The following is a 20,200-nucleotide window of genomic DNA, read 5'->3' as shown; positions in this document are numbered from 1 at the left end:
GAAAACTGGTCCACTGAGGTGGACACAGAATTATATTTATAGTGTTTGGGCAACTCATTACCATTAAAGGCAGTTTAATTCTGTAAATATATAATTAGAAATTAATGATAGATAATAGTTTAACTTGAGTTCTAGTGGCATGTGTGACATATTCCTGTAAATAACTTTCTTTGCTTTGCTTTTGTGTCTTTGGTTTTTATTGTGGCTTCTCAGATTCCAGGAAATTTAATTCTCATTAGAAATGCTTTCCTACTCTTTGCATGGCTGGCTACTGCATTATATTTTTGTTTCTTGTGTTATCAGCACCTTACATTATCACTAAAATTCAATCATCATTATTACTTCCCACTTACACCAAGCTATTCTGTTGTTAGACATGTCATAGTGACACAAAAATTGGTTTCCACATGACCAGATAACCAAATAGCTAGTACAAATACCCCTACCCTTTTGATTTCCCCAAGATCACAGTAGCAGTTCATGTAAACTGTAAATGTACCTGTTTGTGTCCATCTGTGTGTTCGACTGATTTCCTAAGCTTCTCGTATTACCATTATTCACACCAAAAATATCGTTCCACACTGAATGTCATGTTGCTGTAATAGCTTCCATCCATCAAATCCTTTTTAGATTTGTTGCAGTTTTTGGGTGGGTATCCCCTACATTCGGATGAAATATATGTCTATTTGAAAGTATCTTGTAAAGTTCATTTCCAGTAAGCATCACAGCATGGAAATTTTTTTCTGACTGATAGCCCATTTCACAGAATGAAATTAAAAATGTTTAAGCTGAAACATACTGTTGATAATTTGTAAGCAGAATCCTTTCTTTGTTTTTCCAGTAAAACTAAATAGGAAAAAAATATTCAATTATTAACTCCTGAGAAATGGGAGTGATTAACAAACAATAATGTTGTATAGAATGCTCTACAATGTTACTGCATTAGCTTCAAGCAGAATGCATCTAGCCATTCAAAATGTGACAATGAATAAGAAAATAGTGCAGTGGGTGTGGAAATGATAGGGTTTTTGTAGTTAGATAATGATTGTTCCCCTACCCAGTCATGAATATATGTGTTTGTCTTTCACTGTATTTCTCTCTCTGTCTCTAGTGTGTGTGTGCGTGTGTAGTTGTCCTAGAAACATGTGTTCACGTATGTAGACTTCAGAAGAATTCTTTATTTAGAAAGGCTCTCGTATTATCTGTTTCCACAATATTGTTGTTGCCTCTCAATTATGATAATAAAGTAATTGTGTCCTTCTGTGTTTAAATTACGTAGATACTTTAATATGAAGCAGGTATAGATGTAGGTACATGAGGAACTGAAATTTCCATTCAATAATCATAAGGATTTGTCCTTTTCAGAAGATATATATATAATTGCACAAAATGAAATGTTAGTATGTCTTTAATCTCACTTTGTTGGCACTCTAGCAGATGGTTCGTATAATATCACTAAAACAAGAAAACAAGTTTATCTTGGCGAGCACTTTTTTAATATTTCTCAATGTCCTGGTAACACAGTTAGTCACAAGAACAATATTATAATTCATCTAAATATCACTATCATGAAGAAAACTGTCAAATATGTGCTACATGTCCTAGAAGTATGTTAGTAGTGCAAAACAATTAAAAATTGCTTCTCTGAGATACGCTACACATTGTCTAGCATTAATGATAGTCCTTCTTATGTCGTATCCATGAAGCACAGTTGTGAAAGAAAGAAATGTTTTTCCCATTCAAATGGCTTAAAAAAATTTAAGCTGACTGGGTAGCACAGTGGTGCTCATCTATCTGACTTTATTTGTCAGAGCAAAGCTTGTCTTCTTCTGATTATGACTATTATTAATATTACTGCGTCTGTACTCTTCATGTCATTTCCAATCCACTGTACCTTTTGAACTCAAAAGGAAGACAGTATTTTTCATTATGCTTCCCTTGTAAAATCAAATATTATGTGAATTGTGACACTTCTACGTCATTCTTTCTGGTATATAACAGTCTGCAGACATTTTTTCTCAACTTATCCCTTACACTTCTTAAATCTCTTCACCATTAATTATATTGTATTATCAGCTGAGCAATAAGCTACCAACACCTAATTAATCTTTATATAGGGTGTTTATAAATTAGTTATAAAAAGTAACTATTAACTATTGAAAGGGTAAATAACTTACAGAAATGTTTGATAGAGAACTGAATGTAATATATCTTCAGGCTCTATGCCCACCTAACATTGTTAGTGCCTGACATTCCCACTAAGTGGCATTCACAAATGAGTTTTTTTTAATACTTTCCACACTGTAACACTAAGAATATTCAATTATAAGCTGGCATGTCTCATTGATTTACTCAGACTATGAATGTAAGACTGCCAGGTTTGTTCAGTTGCTGTGTTAGAGACTGCTGGCTGACCCTGACCTGTCATCCTATGTGGTACACAGCCAGTTTCAGGGAAACTATTGTACCAGTTAATAACAGTTTGTCATTGAGATGGCAGCTTGTGATATTTTGTCACTGAACTGTAGTAGCAGATTTGGATTCATGAAACCTTAACCAACACTGCGCACGTTCTGCACTGTTATACAACTCCATGATGTCTGTTAGAATAACCAGTTCATGCATGCCACCTAGTGTGAATATTGGGAACTAATGTATTAGTTGGGAATAAAATGAAGCTATACTGCATTCAGTGCTGCATCAGACATTTCTGTAAGTTATTTACACTTTTCACAATTAAAGCTTACTTTTGTAAACTAATTTATAATCGGCATACATATCATGTTCACAAAACCCACATGAAAATATGCACTAAGACTACTATTTTCAACAAGAAAATTAGTTATTCTGTTACTGTTTTGCTTTTAAACAAAATAAAATTTTATAAAAACTGAGATGAAACAACTACTAGGAGGCAGATGGAGTGTTACAGGCATGCTAACAGCATTTGAAGCTTTGTCAGTTTGAAACTGGATGAAAATTTCTGGTCCTCTTGACACAACACTAGTGAAAGTGCAGTTTTCCTAGGGAAATTATATAACCATTATGGGATATTTTATTTGAAAAAAGAAAAAAAAAAGATTCTGAGGAATGATAATAGCTGGTGAACTATGATTTTTGTTAAGTGACTAGGAATGCCTTTTAGTAATTCATAAAACATCAGTTTTTCGGAAGTATAAATTGTACACAATCAAATGAAGTGTGTCCTGAATATGTAATACTTTCCCTAGGAAATTCTGCAATTGTAGTATGTGTAGCTGTCTGCTTGTTAAGAGAAACCACTGGAAATATTTTTCACATCCACATTTCAGTGCCTCCAGTGGCTTTCAGAGAATAAAAAACATTTTAAACTAATATATTTAGTAGATACATCATTTTTTTTTATATATATATATATATATATATATATATATATATATATATATTTTGCACTTCTGGTCACCTGATTCTAGATTTTAAAAAAATATGTTTCAGTTTGTAACTCAATAATATTTTATTATTGAAATTTGCAGTTGAGCAACCTAATCAAGAATATGGCAGAGTAATGGGACACTTACTATCAACAGCATTTTTATGGCAAATGCTAGAAAATATCACTGTGACAGCAATAGCAGGGATTGTTTCAGTGGAAAAAAAATGTGGCTGCCCACTTCCTTGTTAAATATTAGCAACATTCAGCAAAAATTATCCATACAATATTTGCATTTTTCCTTTCAATGAAAAATCATTGCAATTTTATGCCCTTTATCTTCATTATTTTAATATCTGGTGCTTAGATTTGAACCCATGTTTAACAGATTTATCACATGCATTATAGTGCATTTGTGTGGAACTGGCAGAAATATTTTCTGTTGATATGACACAAGTTAATTTACATTGGATTTTGACATCAGATATAATTGTAAAACTAGCATTACCTTATGTCTTGTAATATTAATTTTGACAGTTCATATCTAACAGAGACTGAGCAGGTAACAAATGGAACTGGAAACCCATGAAAAACCTAAATCAAACTTGTCAATCAGGAAACACAGTCTATTCAAAGTTTAGTCTTTATTAAAACTGCAGTTCTTATTAAAACCTCTGTTGGAGAACTTAATAGAAGGTGTAGATACAGAAAAAACAAACCAGAAATCCCTTTGAAAATCAGTTCTATTATATCTCTGCAATTACGTCAGTAAAGTGAATAGATACTTACCCCTCTTACAACAAACTTTCTTCATAACAAACCTGGAGAATGCATTATCAGATACTGTTACATTGTTTATTCAGTAATATTGTGATAGGGGGATTACAAATAGAAAACAACTTTAAGTTACAAATTTAGCATATCACATTTGTACATACAAAACAGTCATAGCTACAGTTTATAGTAATGGACGTAACCAAAATAATATGATTTCTTCTGACTTTGGCTGTACACATTATAAAATTAACTAAGCTCACTGGACAAAATTAGTCACCCCATTTGAAGAACAGACAGGCCATTTGGGAGCCCTATAGATGGTGCTGAACTGCTGCCCAGTGGTCATGTAACTCTCAACTACTGATGTAAATCATGGCAATATGTGCCAGTGAGCTGTGCAGAACCAGCTCAGAAGATGGGCCAATATGACAGAATGGTAGAAAAGAGTTATTGTATTTGGACATACCCATACCCACACTGTGAATGCTGTTGTCCAGTTTGTTAGTGTATCTACATGAACTGTCAAACATGTCTATAAGGATTGATGTACCAGCTGCAGCCATCTTACACAGTGTGTGAACAGTAGTTGTAGAAAAGAACCCGACAACAGGGAACAGAGATGAGTATCATGATTTACCAATGACAGCCTGTTTCAAAACTGGACAAGACTTGCTGCTGTCAGTGAGTGCAGGTTCTTCTCAACAAGTTTCTGTGTGAACATTGTGAACTGAGCTGTACGCAATGGACATTTGAAGTCATGTACCTTATTAAAAACCATTTCTCACAGATGCACATAGAGCTGCATGGTTTCAGTAGGCCACACAACACAGATATTGCACAGTAGATGACTAGAGGCATGTAGTGTGGTCTAATGTGTTTGGGGAGGGTTTTTTCATACCATGACTTGGGCTTACTCATTCAGGTTACCTTGAACATGAACTAGAATATTTATTTTGACATTCTTGGTGACCAAGTGTTGCACTTTCTTCTTGATGATGAGCATTCTGTGGACCATATAGTCTTCCAAAACGACAGCAGCCATGTTCACAAGCTGGACGCATATGTTCCTTATTTGCCAACACCCAGGCATCCTGTCACATCTCTGGGCTTCCACAGAATATGTGTGGGACTATTTGAAACAGTGTCTGAACTGTAGCAATCAATATCCCCATAACACAGTAGCATCACAGGATCTAACCTATGGGTTCTTCAGTTGGATACGGCATACCTGGAAAAACTCTTGGTCTCACTTCCTCATCAAACTGAGTCCACTATCAAAGACAGAGGTGGTGTTACATGGTATTAGTTTGATGTTCCCTGAGCTTGACTAATTTTTTGTCCAGTGTGCTTCAAAGTAATGAATGGAAGTATCTTTGACTTACATCATCACAGTGCTGTAGAGACAAACAAAATCTGAACAACAGAAAACAATTTCTATATTAACTTGTCTACACAACAGTAAAAATCTTATTCCAAAAATAGTTCTTACTGAAGAAAACAATTTCTGCATCTTCTAACTGTGTGGCACCAGCAGAGTTGCATTTTTGCATACCAGCTGAGTGAACATTTTGAACTTCAGTATATAAACTTGAAAGTGTCGTGCTGTTCTATACTGGAAGTAATGCAGTCTTGTTTAAGTAAAAGATTATAAATTAGGGGACAGTGCTCTTCAAACATTTACTTATTAAAGAGACCTGTATGTAGTTTTTTACTGTTTACTTTAAAACTCCAGCTATTACTGTGGTATTATAAATTGCTGCATAACATATGGAAAAGGTAGATTGCTACTTACCACAAAGAGGATGCACCGAGTTGCTGACAGGCACTATGACAAAGAATGCTACAGATGTTCATCTTTTGGACTACATCCTGCATCACAAGTAGAAAACACACATATTTTCACACAAACTCAACTCACAACACATGGTCATCATCATTTTGTGGATGCTAAGCCCTGAGTGCAACTGTGTCTGAGATGAGCAGCATACTAGGAGGAATAGGTAGTTGGAGTGTGGAAAAGGTTTGGGGCTGGGAGTAGGCAGAAAGGGGGGGGGGTGGTAGAGAAAGAGAGAAGGGAAAAGGGCTGTGTATGTGAGTTGATGGGATGGAACGGGAGTGTAGTACTGAAACTGATGTGTGAGCAGGAAGTGAAATAGGCAAGTGGGGGAAGGGAACTGGGGGAGGTTGAGTTCAGGAATGTTGTGACAATGAAGGATATGCTGCAGAGAGAATTCTCACCAGCACAGTTCAGATAAGCTGGTGTTGGTGGGGAGAATCCAGATGGCACAGGGTTTGAAGCACTTACTGTAGCGAAGCACATTGCGATGGGCGGCTTGCTCAGCAACTGGTTGGCCCAGCTGTTTCTTGGCAACAGTTTGGTGGTGGCCTCATGTGGACAGACAGCCCATTTATAATGTGGCACAGTGGTTGCAGCTTAGTTAGTGGCCCTGCCTTTGATGGAGTAGGAAATGTCTGTGACAAGACTGAAGTAGGTGGTAGTGAGAGGATGTATGATACAGGTCTAGCATCTAGGACTATTGTATGGATATGAGTCATGAGGCAAGGGGCTTGTAGCTGGAATTTCTCCAGCTGGTGGAGCATCAAGGACTATTGTAGGGATTTGAGCCATGGGGCAAGGAGCTTGTGGGTGGAATTTCCCTCACCTGGCAGATGTATGATACAGGTCTAGAATCTAGGACTATTGTATGAATATGAGCCATGAGGCAAAGTGCTTGCAGCTGGAATTTGTCACAGATGGCAGAGTCCCTTCACCAGCTAATACTAGTGGTTCACAACCACAGTGGTGGGGCCTTTGTCAGCACAGAGGATTATAAGATCAGGATCAGTTCTTAAGTGGTGGATTGCGGTTCCGTCTGCAGATGTGAGGTTTGCTTCCATGTTGAGGGATTTATGGAATGATGGTGAGCCAAGGTTTGAGGTTAGCAAATTCTGAAAAGTTAACAGGTGAATTATTTGGGGGCAGTGGATGTGAATCACAAACAGATCTAGAAACAGATCGCCATGACTTGCCTCCCCAGTCAGCTACCATCCCCCACATACCCACTATCCAACCATAAATGAGCACTCCTCTTGTGACTCAGTACCACACAGACTGGAGCAACTGAATTACATTCTCCTCCAATGTTTTGACTATCTCTCATCATGCCCCGAAATGAGAAATATCCTCCCCATTATCCTACATACCCCTCCCACAGGAGTATTCCTCCATCCACCCGACCTAAGCAATATCCTTGTACACTGCTACTCCAGCCCTGCTCCTAACCCCGTGACTCGTGGCTCACATCCCTAGAATAGACCTAAATGCAAGACCTGTCCCATACATCCTCTCACTACGATGTACTCCAGTCCTGTCACAGGCATCTCATATCCCATCAAAGGCAGGGCCACCTGTGAAAGCAGTCATGTGATCAACAAATGTAACTATAATCACAGTGCGACAATCTACATAGGCATGAGTACTAAAATGCTGCCTGTCCAAATGAATGGTCATCGCGATACTACAAACAGTGGCAAGAGACAGCTGGACCACCCAGTTGTTGAGCATTCCACCCAATATGATGTGCTTCACTTTAGTGGCTGTTTCATATTCTGTCCCATATGGATTCTTCCCACCATCACTGCCTTTATTGAACTGCACAGGTGGGAACTCCCCTTGGAGCATATCCTTCATTCTTGTAACCTCCCTAGTTTCAGCCTTCACTAGTCTGTGTCCTCCATTTGCCTATTCCCTTCCCTGTTCCTGCTCCAGTACCATACATGCCTTCTATCCAGCCAACGGATGTGCATAGGTGTCCCACTCCCCCTCTTCCTGCAGCACAGCCTCCAGATGTTGCAGCTACCATCTGCCCCGCCCCCCCCCCCCTCCCCATCATGATCCTGCATACTCCTACTGGCAGCACACTCCCCCCCCCTCTCATGCCCTGCTATCCCTCCTTCTCCTATCTATGAGACTCTTCCATATCCCCAATTTCCATATGCCAACTAGGTTGCTGCTCACCTCAGACTCAGTTGCAGTCAGGGCTTAGTGCCTGGGGACAACAGTGGCCATGTGTGTGATTTGTGTTTGTGTTTTCTATGTTTTCTATGAAGGACATAATCCAGAATATAAATATATCTAGCATTCTTTTCATTTTTCCTATGTGTGTGTCAGTGCTTTCTCTATGTGGTGAACAGTAGTCTATCCTTTCCATATTGTTGTTCCATACTGAACATTCCTCTGTTTGACTACATAAGTTATTTCGGAAATCAGGTATCAAGAGTTCAGCTTTTATTTAAAATGCAACATTATGAGTCCTTCAACAATAAATCATTCTTGTGCATAAGTGCGTGCTAAGGTCTTTCTGTGAATCACTTTGAGATGTAAAGTGATAGTATGTGTCTCATTACACATTTAACACAAACTATAAAATGTGTATAGTATAGATAAAACAGACTTCTAGGCTGGTTGTAGTGCATTCTATATGTCAGTGTTTTATTTTAACTATCCCACAGTCCTGTTAAGTAGAAAATGAGATAAGTTGTGTGAGCCAACCGGTTGCAACAAGATTTTGTTTTAACCTTTATTTCGACCCCGATATGTGAGTCTTCATCAGAAACCCAACAAATGCAATTAGTAACAGATGATTATATTTATGAGCAAATTTCTCTCATCAAATAAAATACTTAGGAAGAAGATAATATTTAAACCATAAAAAATTACAGACATTGGAACTGACATAAAATTGTTAGTTATCAGGAAAATTATAGCTACATGGCATAGCACACTATATGCCACTAAGTGATGCAAGAGGAAACAGGCACTGGAGGTGGCATCAGACTTTATCTTCTTATGAAGTATTTTATATGATGAGAGCATTTTGCTCATACATCATTTCATCTGTTACTTTATGTAGTTACTTGGATTTTCTGATGAAGACACCCACAGTCAGTGTCAAAGCCCGGTTAGAGTAGTAAAATCTTGTTGCAGTTGGTTGGCTGCATTATACGAATCATAAATTATGTACTAAAACTCTTTAAAAATGACTAATGTCCTCCTTCCAAGTAAGGCTGTCTGAGATGAAGCAGACCATAAAAGCTTGGCTATCCTTAGATGCCCAAACATCACAAATTAAAATCTAATGGTAATGATCCCGTCTTCATTTTTCTCAGTCTCTACTGTCTTTCTTTTAGTTTGTTGTATCCATTCACTCAGTCTGTGACTCTCTTCTCGGCTCTCTTTTATCCTTAGTACAAAAAGAGTTCAAGAATGTGTCCTTGGTGATTTCTGTCTTAAGAGTATTAGGCCATGGTGCAAGGTTTATTTCTGTACCTAACAATCATATCTTAATGCTGGAGAAAACATCAGAGGCTATAAAGACTCGGATAGCAGTTCAAGAAGTTTAAGGCACCCGAGTGGACTACTGTGTAAATTATAAAAATAGCAAACACAAACATCTGGTGTGAAAGCAGAAAGAAATATTTATAAAAAAGGCCCTTATAATCATTTATGCAAATTAAACTACAAAAACATTACAGCTACTATGAATCGCACTCTCTGATAAATCATCTCTAAAACGTTTGTAAAGAATAACCTTATTAGCTTTTAACATCTACAATGATATGAATAAATAAGTTTGTTTGTAATGCTCAGGATCAGACCTCAACTCACCTTCAAAACCGAGTGTTGAATAGTATCAAAAATTAGTGATGACTGCTTGGATTTTTGAACTAGCATTTTTATCCATTGGAAAAAGATCTGACATATTACTCAACTCATAATTCTGATATCAAGAGATTGCTGGAATTGATGTGATGTGAGAAGAATATGTATGTAGGAAGACCAGAAGGGGAGGAAGATGACACAAGGTTGCAGAAAGCTTGTAGAGGGAGGGGAATGGCATGTTGTTGCTGCTGCTATTATTGTTGTGGTCTTCAGTTCAATGACTGGTTTGGTGCTGTATTTGAAACTACCTATCCTGTATAAGCCTCTTCATCTCTGCATAACTATTGCAATGATGTACATCCACTTGAACCTAAAGGAAGGGATAAGGACAATAATATGAAGACAGCTACTGAGTCAACTGAAGTCAGTGAAGTCAGGAGGGGTTTTACACACAAACAGTAGGAACAAACTAAAACAAATATATGAATAACAGGAAAGGAAGAGGAGGCATTGGGTGAAGATCTTATCAAGACTTTTACTGATTGAAAGTATTTCTTCATCAACCTCATCTTGCATCCTTATTGACTAAACACAAATAATCTGAAATCACAATAATTATCTGTATTAAAAGAATTATAATAACAACATTTAATCAGCTCATTAATTAGACAGACCAAGTGTAATAAACAAGTAATACTAGCAAATTAAAAAAGCAGCAACATCATTAATAAAAAGAATGTCATGAATACAGAATATGGAAAAAATCAGTGAAAGAGATAAAATCATTAGTGAATGATTTCAGGTGGAATACAGGAAATCAGAAAAAGCCAGAAGTTAGTGAGAAAGCTGTAGGATGCAGAAGAAAAGATGAGGTGCATCCAGAAGAAGAAAATAATGATGGGATAGCGGTAAGATGTGAAAAAGGGGGGGGGGGGGGGTTAATGACAAAAGGGTGAGGAACTTGAAGGAGGTTTAATAAAATCCCAGTCTCAACAGATGTTTGAGGACAACCCTAAAAGCAACAGTGACAGATGAGAGGATCCAGCGTGCAAGCTGGTACAATGAACAGCCATTCCACAAGTCACATTCTATAACGCTCTGTATCTGAGACTTTCCAATAGTAATTTATTCTGTAGATTTAGCAATATTTCTTCTTTCACAACTAACTTTCCCCTTAATACCCTTCTTGTCCCTCCCTCATCATGATTTATCATCCCCTTTTTGTCTCATTCATAGCATTTTCATTTATCAGCTATGATATTCTCAAGCCACAGCAGATTTTATTTTCTCTCTTTAAATAAGAAGTTCAACTTCAAAAATTTCTGTTATTGTCATAATTTACTTTTTTAATGATAATCAGGAATCTGTGTGTCATTATTCAATTAATAACTTAGTATTCAGTATTAAAAATATTGCACCTGATTTAAGGCCCTGCTAATTTACTTTTATCTGCAGTTCCTCTATTAGCTGCAAGAATGAGAGAAATGTCTAAGAAATTGATGAAGGTACTCATTTCATGAAGAGCTTTTCATGAAATGATCAGCCAGAACGATTATGACCACCAACCTACTATCAATATAAACCCATCCAGGCGAGGAATAACCGCTAGTCAGACACACGCATGGTGCATGTAGTAGTGTCAGTGAGTGTGCTGTCTGTGTGTAGAATGGGGAAGGTGCGCAATCTATCTAGTCTGACCGAGGGTAGATTGTGATAAGCTAGAGGCTTGGCATGAGCATTTTGGAAACTTCACAACTTGTCAGGTGTTCAAGGAGTACTGTGGTGAGCGTCTTCAACATGTGGCAACAGGAAGGTGAAACCATGTCCAGAAATCATGGGGTTGGGTGTCCACCCACCCCTCATTACGGGTGTCAGACGTCATAGGCTGGGCAGACTGGTAAAATAGGACAGGCAGTGAAATGTGGTGGAACTAACATCAGGCTTTAATGCTTGGCAAACTACAAGTTTGTCTGAACACACAGTGCACCATCAAACGCTCCTAACAATGGGCCTCTGCGGCTGGCGATCGTGCATGTGCCAGTGTTAACACCACGATATCAGCAGCTATGGCTGGAATGGGCACATGACCATCAGCACTGGAGGTTGGTGCACTGGCAGAACATTGCATGGTCTGATGAATCCCAATACCTTCTTTGTCATGCCGATGGGAGGGTGCAAAACTGTCGTCTTCCAGGGGAACAGATCCTTGACACCTGAGATCCAGGATGGAGACAAGCTAGCAGCAACTCCATTATGCTCTAGGAAACATTCATGTGGGCATCCACGGATCCAGTGGAGCTGATGCAAGGCACCACGAAGGCCAAGGAGTGTTGTATACTGGTTGCAGACCACATACACCCCTTCATGATGATCATGTTTCTCGACGGCAGGGGCATTTGTCAACAAGAAAATGCACCATGTCAGAAGGCCAGAAGTGTGATGGATTGGTTTGAGGAACACAGTGGTGAGTACCAATTGATGTGCTGACCCCCCAACTCACCAGATCTGAACCCGATTGAACACATATGTGATGTGATTGAATGTGGCATCAGAGTCGTCACTCCCCTTCCCAGAATTTAAGGAATTAGGTGACTTGTGTGCACAAATGTGATGCCAACTCCTTCCAGGGACCTACCAAGGCCTCAGTGCTTCCATGCCAAGGTGTGTTGCCACTGTTATCCATGCCAGAAGTGGACATTCCAGCTATTAGGCAGGTGGTCATAATGTTCAGCTGATCAGTGTGGTTATAAAGAGTGTCCTGGAACTCCTGTTACACTTATGATTTAATTATGATCCTTAGAGGCAGTTTCATAACCATTAAATACTGGAAAAGTCTTCCATTACTGGTGAAAGGCTAACTGGTTTTTATAGAGGCAATATTCAAATTACAGTAGGAATGCAGTCTTCTGTTCTGTTTATACATGCTTATCTTTGACACCATGTGTCATCAGTACTTTCTTAGTATTTTCATTTGTTTGTGTGTCAAAACCAAGTGTGCTTTTCACTTCAATCAGTTATCACCTACATTACTTGCTCTGTGTGCAAGCATTGTCAAATGTCCATATCACTGACACAGACGGTGGCAGCTAGTCACTGGAAGTATGTATCATTTAGGCTCCATGGCACAGAGTGCCAACATACTGCTTCTGCACATGGACATGAGAAACAGTACCTGTTCTTCTCAACCTCCAAGATAGATTTAATTAATCTTGTTTACATTGTAAAGTAATTTATTTAGGGAGTGACATCAACATTGACACAACATGGGCTTATAGGCTCCATAGCTGTGAAAATGTCATGGTGGCCAAGATGTTGTCAGTGTTTTGCCTTGAGCTTCCTTACTATAGATGTTTGCACTGTATATGACACATGCTAACCCATTGGAACCACATTTATGTGCTCAGGCTAAGTTAGTTTCAATATTACTTAGTAACAGCACACTTTCTGGAAGGTGCAAACTGCCTTGAAGAAGTTTTTCAATGCTGTTAAATGAATTTTGATGGTCTGTGTCTTTCCATGGAGGGGGGACATGGGGAGGGAGGCCATACACCCATTTCCCAAAAAAACTGTGACCTCACCATTACTTTTATACAATGTATTGATGAGCTCTGACTGCATCAAAATATGAGGACATGTTGGAAAGCAGGGCCTTAGAATTTTTTATGTGATAACTCTTATTGCTTTTTAAATAAACAAAGCATTATTAACATTTTACATGTTTATTCTTCATGTCTACATATTTATTTGTCTATGTAGTCACCTTGGTGATGAAGATATTTCCCACAATAAGAGACCAATTTCTTGATACCATCACTGTAGAATGTTTGACTTTATTGATGGAACAACAACCTCATCTCTGCTTGCACCACTTCATCACTATCAAAGTGAAATCCTTGAAGGTATTCTCTAAGTTTCAGAAATGGATGAAAATCCAATGGGGCCACATTGGCACTGTATGGAAGATTACCAATAACAGGGAGCCCAAGGCATCACAATATTGCATATTTCACAGCACTAGCATGTGGCCTGGCATTGTCACACTGTAGGAGAGGTTGCACCATGTGTGGATGAACTCTTTGAATTCGAAGCTTGATTACAGCATGCTGTTTCCATGTAATGACATAGTTATGGTACACACCACCATGCTACCATTCAGAGCCCTTTTCCGGCAGAGGGCTGCAGATAGTAGACATGAAGAATAATGATGCAGAATGATTGTTACATTTATTTTATCTAAAAAGCTTTAAGAACTTACACATAAAAAATTCAGTGGCATTATTTTTCAACACATCCTCATATTTGAGTAATAATATGCTTCCCACAGTGTGGAAAAAATCTGGAAGACATCATTTTTACATCTGGGAGTATATTAATATTATTATACCTTGTAGTTTGAAGATTAGGTAGAACTCAGTGAGTTATGCACTTTAAACTTTGACTGAAGCACCATGTAACATTCATGGGTCACAATGGAGCTTTAGCTACATAGAAAATCACTCTAGCAACAATAACAATACCATAGTGTGATGAAAACATGTAGGCTACTGCCACTTGTTCATGAAGCTCTAATGGGTTATCTACGTTAAACACAAAGGTAGGCCCAACAGCCTATTAGTTTTTTAGCATTGCCTTTTAGACTTGTGCCATGTGTGTACTTCAGTGATATCATGTTGAAAATCTGTATTTTCTGTTTCTATCATGTTCTCTTTTCTGAGTATAGTATTCTCTATACTCACATAAGACATGCCACCTATTTCTTTTTCCCCTGTCAACTTGGGTCTGCAAAAGAGGTATGGAAGAAACTAAATTTTTTATGACCACATCATTTCACTGATAAAGAACAACCATTCATTTACTGTAAAGCAAATACTACCAGCCTGGAAGACATACTAGTCAGTTTTCAGCATTAAGATGATGTTTAATGAATTTAATGCTAACAGGAAAACAAGCTGGGAGACATCTGCTTCTCTCTACGGTATGTGCCAACAGCAGGCAAGCTCACAGTTGTCATCTTAGAAGCAAAGAACCTGAAGAAGATGGACGTGGGAGGACTTTCAGGTTACAATTATAGCTTTCCTATTAAAAAAAATTGTAGTACTTTTGTAAAATGTTTTCTTTGACTGTTGGTTGCAGCAGTAAATTTATGCATTTTTGTTTTTTCCTTCTTCATTGATTTTACATATAAGTTTTCAGGCAGAGAGAATTAAAAAAAGCATTACTTACACAAGTAACCTTTACAGTTTCAACTATTGCAATGCCAGATGATCACTTTCCTTGACATAGACATACACTGTGTTGACAAAATCCGTGAAATATGTCAAGAGGTGACATTTTTACAGAGGTAAATTAAATGATACAATTACCACTTTGTCTTAAGTATCAAGTAGCCTTTCAGCTTTTCTGCATTTCTACATGTCAGTCATGACTACAGAAATGACTGCTGCCATTGCAGCCTATGGAGATTTTGTGATAGTAACCACATAGGCCTTAATCCTTGGCAAGATATATCCCACCAGTGATGTAGTGAATTCTTATTTAGGTTTTTATAAGAAGGCAAAAATATGACTCTGAATGTAGAAAGTTTTTTTTAAATCAAAGCTTTCTACAGCAAGAGTGGTGTTTCTCTGTCTTCTTATAAAAATGTGTAGGTTTTGCTGTGGTTGCCTGCAACTCAAAATAATATGTACAGATTAATTTATGCATTCACAAACATTATCCTATAAATTTGATGGAGCACTACATAATTTGATGACTCAAGTCCACTGTCAGATTCATTTCCTAGAATAATGGTAATGAATGGTAACTGACATCATTAAAGAAAAAAAAATATCCATTCATTTTTGTAAAAAAACATGCCACTGAAAACGTTGGCTCCAGATGCCCCTAAAGATGTTCAGTTGTGAAATGAAGCCTTTCTGATACAAATAATTTTATGCATTCAATATGGGACTTATGATTTATGCAAAGTGAAATTCTGATTTATCACTGAACATCAGCTTAATGTCAAAACTGTACTTTTCATCATATTATTGAATTTGTCAAACTTGTTTCTGACAAAGAGGAAGTTGTTTGGAGGAAAGAAATTTTGTTAACTTGCCGGAACGTCAGCAGTTTTTACTGTACATATGAAGAGCTGCTGTTTGCATGGCCTTGCTTGCTAATACCACCATCAGCAGCAGCAGTAACAAGTAACATGAACAAGATCTATTCTCCAGAGTATATGAAATTTATATCTTCAGCTTTTTGTGTCTGTCCTCTCCATTTGCTCAAGTATTTGTACTTGTGCACCATACTGATATCATGTAGTTGATAGTAAGATGGTAAGATAGCTTTTGTTTAATCTTCTTTTCTTCATTTTCTACAAAGCCGGCTGTTAAATATGTCAGGAGGATATACCGGAATTTAATCTGTGTGATCTTGATTCTGCATTCTTATTGGACTGTCACAGTGCAATATTCTGCTTCGTCTTACAACGTGGATGTGGTAAATTTGATAAGTCAGAACAGTGAGTTTCCTATAAAAGCTTATTTTACTAGTTCCACATAAGTATCTTAATTGTATCATTTTAATATGGTTGCCTGTGATTTTATCAACATGTAAATGAAAAATATTTGAACAAGGTGATTACTTTTGTTCAAGACCAGAAAGCTGTTCCATGTTATCTAGTGTAGGGTATTTGACATTTATTCTTTCACATTGTACACACACAGCCATTACATTAACACTGGTTTTCTTATTTCCAGCATCACCTGTGAGTCTCACTACAGTCTTTGACAATGGGTGTATGTTTTTTGATTAGCTGGGCTGTTTTAAATCAAATGTGCTTTAATAGGACTGGAGAAAATGACTCACCCCAGGTTTAATTAACCACAATCCTTCCCACCCCTCCTGAGAAGTGGTATTACACCACCCAACCAATATCGTGGTCTACCCCTATGCTACACCCACTCCCAACCCTCCACCACATTGGTAACATATCGCTTCAGAAGACTTAGGTGCAAGATCTGTGTGATCTACCTGCCCAGCACATCCTACTCCAGTCTCTTCCTAGGCTTATCCTATCCCATCATAGGCAGGGTCACCTGCAAAAGCAGCCATGAAATATACCAGCTGTGTTGTTACAATTTCTGCACAGCATTATATGTGGGCACAACCATTAACCATCTATTCACCTGAATCAATGGTCACTCTCTGTCTATGGCTTGAGCAACGTTGATCACTTAGTGACAGAAAACACTGCTGAGAGCACATACTCAGTTTCAGTGGTTGCTTAAAAACCTGTGCTGTATGAATTCATCTCCCCAGCACCAAGTTTTCTGAACTGATTAGTTGGAATTTGCCCTTGCAACATGTTCTTTTTGAAGTTTCCTTGTTTATAACATATTCTTCATTCTCGTAATCCTCCTGGCCTTAATTCCTGTTAATAGCCCTGCTCCACGCCCACCTCCATCCTGCCTAAAGACCTTAAATTCAATCACCCTGCACCTACTACATCATCCTCACGGTCTCCCCCTCCTCTGCTGTAATGCTTTACCAGTCTAGCCCTCTGCATTATTATCTTTGTGTGCTGCACAAACTCACTGGTACCCAGGCCTGTGTGTTTCTTTTTATCCCATACACCTGCTTCCTCTCCTTCCCACATTCCTAACCGATACACCTCATGCCTCCTGAGAAAGGACTTGTCCAAAAACTAAACAGTTTTTAATGTTGTTTGTGTGCATGTTAACAAGTCAGTGCATCTACTATTCAGTGATTTTTAATCATATTTATGTCTGTCACTCTGTGAGACATACTGCCATTCTTAATGTTTCAAGATCTTTGTCAACTAAAAGGCTTGCAATTTTACAAATTATAAAACTGAATACTGCCCTTGTAATGTTTCAAGAACTTTTTCAACTACAAGACTTGTAATTTTACAAACTATAAAACTGTGGTTATTACTTTTATTGGGTGAAAGTGGGTTATTCCAAGTGAGTTGTGTGTGGTGTTTTCTTTGATTCACTTAGAAGTGTAACTAGTTTTAACTAATGTGTATGTTTCACGTTAAAGACAAATGAAATTAATATTATTTCTGACTGCAAAAATGGACTTGTCATAAATATGTTCATTATTCCTCAAAATAACTTCAAACACATGGTAAACAGAGTTATATGTCAACATGCTTATTTTTATAGTTATGAGTACAATTGTTTCATTTTACAGACCCATATGTAAAGATAGCACTGATGCAGAATGGAAAACGCCTCAAGAAAAAGAAGACAAGTATCAAGAAGTGTACATTAAACCCTTACTATAATGAATCGTTTACTTTTGAGGTGCCATTTGAACAAATTCAGGTTTGTACATACTTTTTACACTAATTAATTTCAGTTTTAAATGACTCATTAAAAATTGTAGCAAATATGCAGTAACACCTAATAATTATTATTTCATTTGTGCACCGCTTTATGATTTTCATTTTTGTTTACTATATATGTGAGTTACAAACCACTGAGAAAAGCTGTTATTGAAAATTGACCATTCACTTGTTTATTAATACCCACTGCATCTTGGGTGTGATAATGTGTAACTACTATCTTTGACCAATTTCTTCACAGCTGTTACTCAACGCCATAGATTGTAAGTGGAAGTTTATGGATTCATATACTATTACCCAAGGAAAATGTTCTTTCCCAAAAAGCTAATGAAAGTAAATGTTAAAATTTGAAATTGCAGTAATGAGATGCGTTAAGCAAGGTATTTAACCCTTTCGTGGACCGTGGTGGATATATTCCCCACTAAAAGTATTTCTTTACAGCTTTTGAGGGAATATGTGTTTGCACTTCTGTACACTCCTGGCATCTAGTGGCACTCCACTGCACTAACATTGTAGCAAATATGCAGTAACACCTAATAATTATTATTTCATTTGTGCACAGCTTTATATTTTCATTTTTGTTTACCATATATGTGACTTACAAACCACTGTTGTGAAATATAGTCCTCAGGACTGTGGGAAGTATATATCCCAGCATATAACGGTGTTTTAATGGTTACTGGGAAGTATGGTTACCACCAAAATAGTTTCTGGAAGAGGCTTGGCGAGTATACTTACCACAAAATTGATCTGTCACCACCAACTTTGGGGTATCCCAAAGCTTTTGCGATAAGTCCTATAACCTCTGTCTATGCCTGAAATCGTGTGATACTACACTGCACCATGTGTATGAAAACTGCTACAACAACCAATTTCTGTTTGTCATGGGACCACTACTGTTGTCAGAGCACATTGCTTTGCTTCTGCAGTGTACCTGCATCAGATCATACCTTTATTGCATGATAAAGTTTCAAGGATTCTTTTCACATTGTGTTAAGTAAACTTTAATATCAGTGACAACTATTTTTTTAAATAAGTTAAAAGAAAACATTAAATAAAAACCGAAAACACTGTTCATTATTTTTTACATATAATGGCATCACCTAACAGCTCACAAAAGGGAAGTGGGAAATCCATTTACACCATAGTTTCAATCCTTCACAAAGGTGCTGTGGTGATATATGTACCACCATAGTTTTTGGTCCTAAATCACAAAATTAAAGTTATCAAAAAATAAATATAGTCAGTTGATCAAGATTCTAATAGAACAGAAAAAAAATTATCTTCACTAAGTTGTTACAAAAAATGCACCTGCAAAAAGGGTTAATCAGCTTAATCTAATGCAGCATTTCTAGTTGTCCAGGTTATTTTTTGTTGACGTACATTTATGTATGTGTGTGTGGGTGGATATGCATTTCCTTTTTTCACCCCTGATAGAGACTCCTCTTATTGCTAAACACACATAATATGTGTTGAATCTCCGCATCCACTGCAGATAGAACCACTTAAATGTAGTAAATTGTGACCCTACCTATCTGAAATACCATTTCAGTTGCACATGCCTCAAAGTGCCACACTGCACAGTCTTTCTGAATGTCAAAGGCTTTTCGAGTACTTGATTTTACAAAAATTCCCTAAAATATGTGAGAGCATTGAAACAAACAGGCTCATTGTTAACTGTTGCTCTTAGAATATTCTGAGCCTGTAAATTACCTTGATTGCTATAATGATTGAAGGGGAATAAGTTCTGAGTGTGCAGTCACTGTGTCTTCTTCTTGCATATTTGCTGTATTCTGTGATTAGTAAACAACTCTCTGCTAAAATTGCTTACACTTGTAACACAAAATGTTTGCAAGTCTTTGTTAATTTATTGTTTGTTTGTAAGGTAGCTTCATTTGCATATGACCATAGATCAAATCATGTCTCTTTGAAATGTTCACAACAAATACCTTGGAGTGATGAAGTGCCAAAAATTTCTCCTTGCATATTTGCATAA

The 20,200-nt window shown here is 37.5% G+C and overlaps 1 protein-coding gene across 4 annotated transcripts in view; it reads left to right on the top strand.

The window, feature by feature from the left end:
* The window catches only part of LOC124802909 (synaptotagmin 1-like), a 1,021,155-nt gene that overhangs the window by 947,177 nt on the left and 53,778 nt on the right, over positions 1–20,200 (top strand). For 3 of the 4 annotated variants that reach the window (XM_047263978.1, XM_047263975.1, XM_047263976.1), the window contains 2 exons: positions 14,789–14,906; positions 18,051–18,184. In XM_047263978.1, the coding sequence (XP_047119934.1) occupies positions 14,789–14,906; positions 18,051–18,184 (252 nt within the window). The remainder of the gene's footprint in view (positions 1–14,788; positions 14,907–18,050; positions 18,185–20,200) is intronic. The other variant, XM_047263977.1, reaches the window with a different exon arrangement.

The sequence above is a fragment of the Schistocerca piceifrons genome, chromosome 6 (genome assembly GCF_021461385.2).
Source record: "Schistocerca piceifrons isolate TAMUIC-IGC-003096 chromosome 6, iqSchPice1.1, whole genome shotgun sequence".
Lineage (NCBI taxonomy): Eukaryota > Metazoa > Arthropoda > Insecta > Orthoptera > Acrididae > Schistocerca > Schistocerca piceifrons.
Note: the sequence above shows the minus strand (reverse complement) of the source record. Positions and strands in the feature narration are given on the sequence as shown.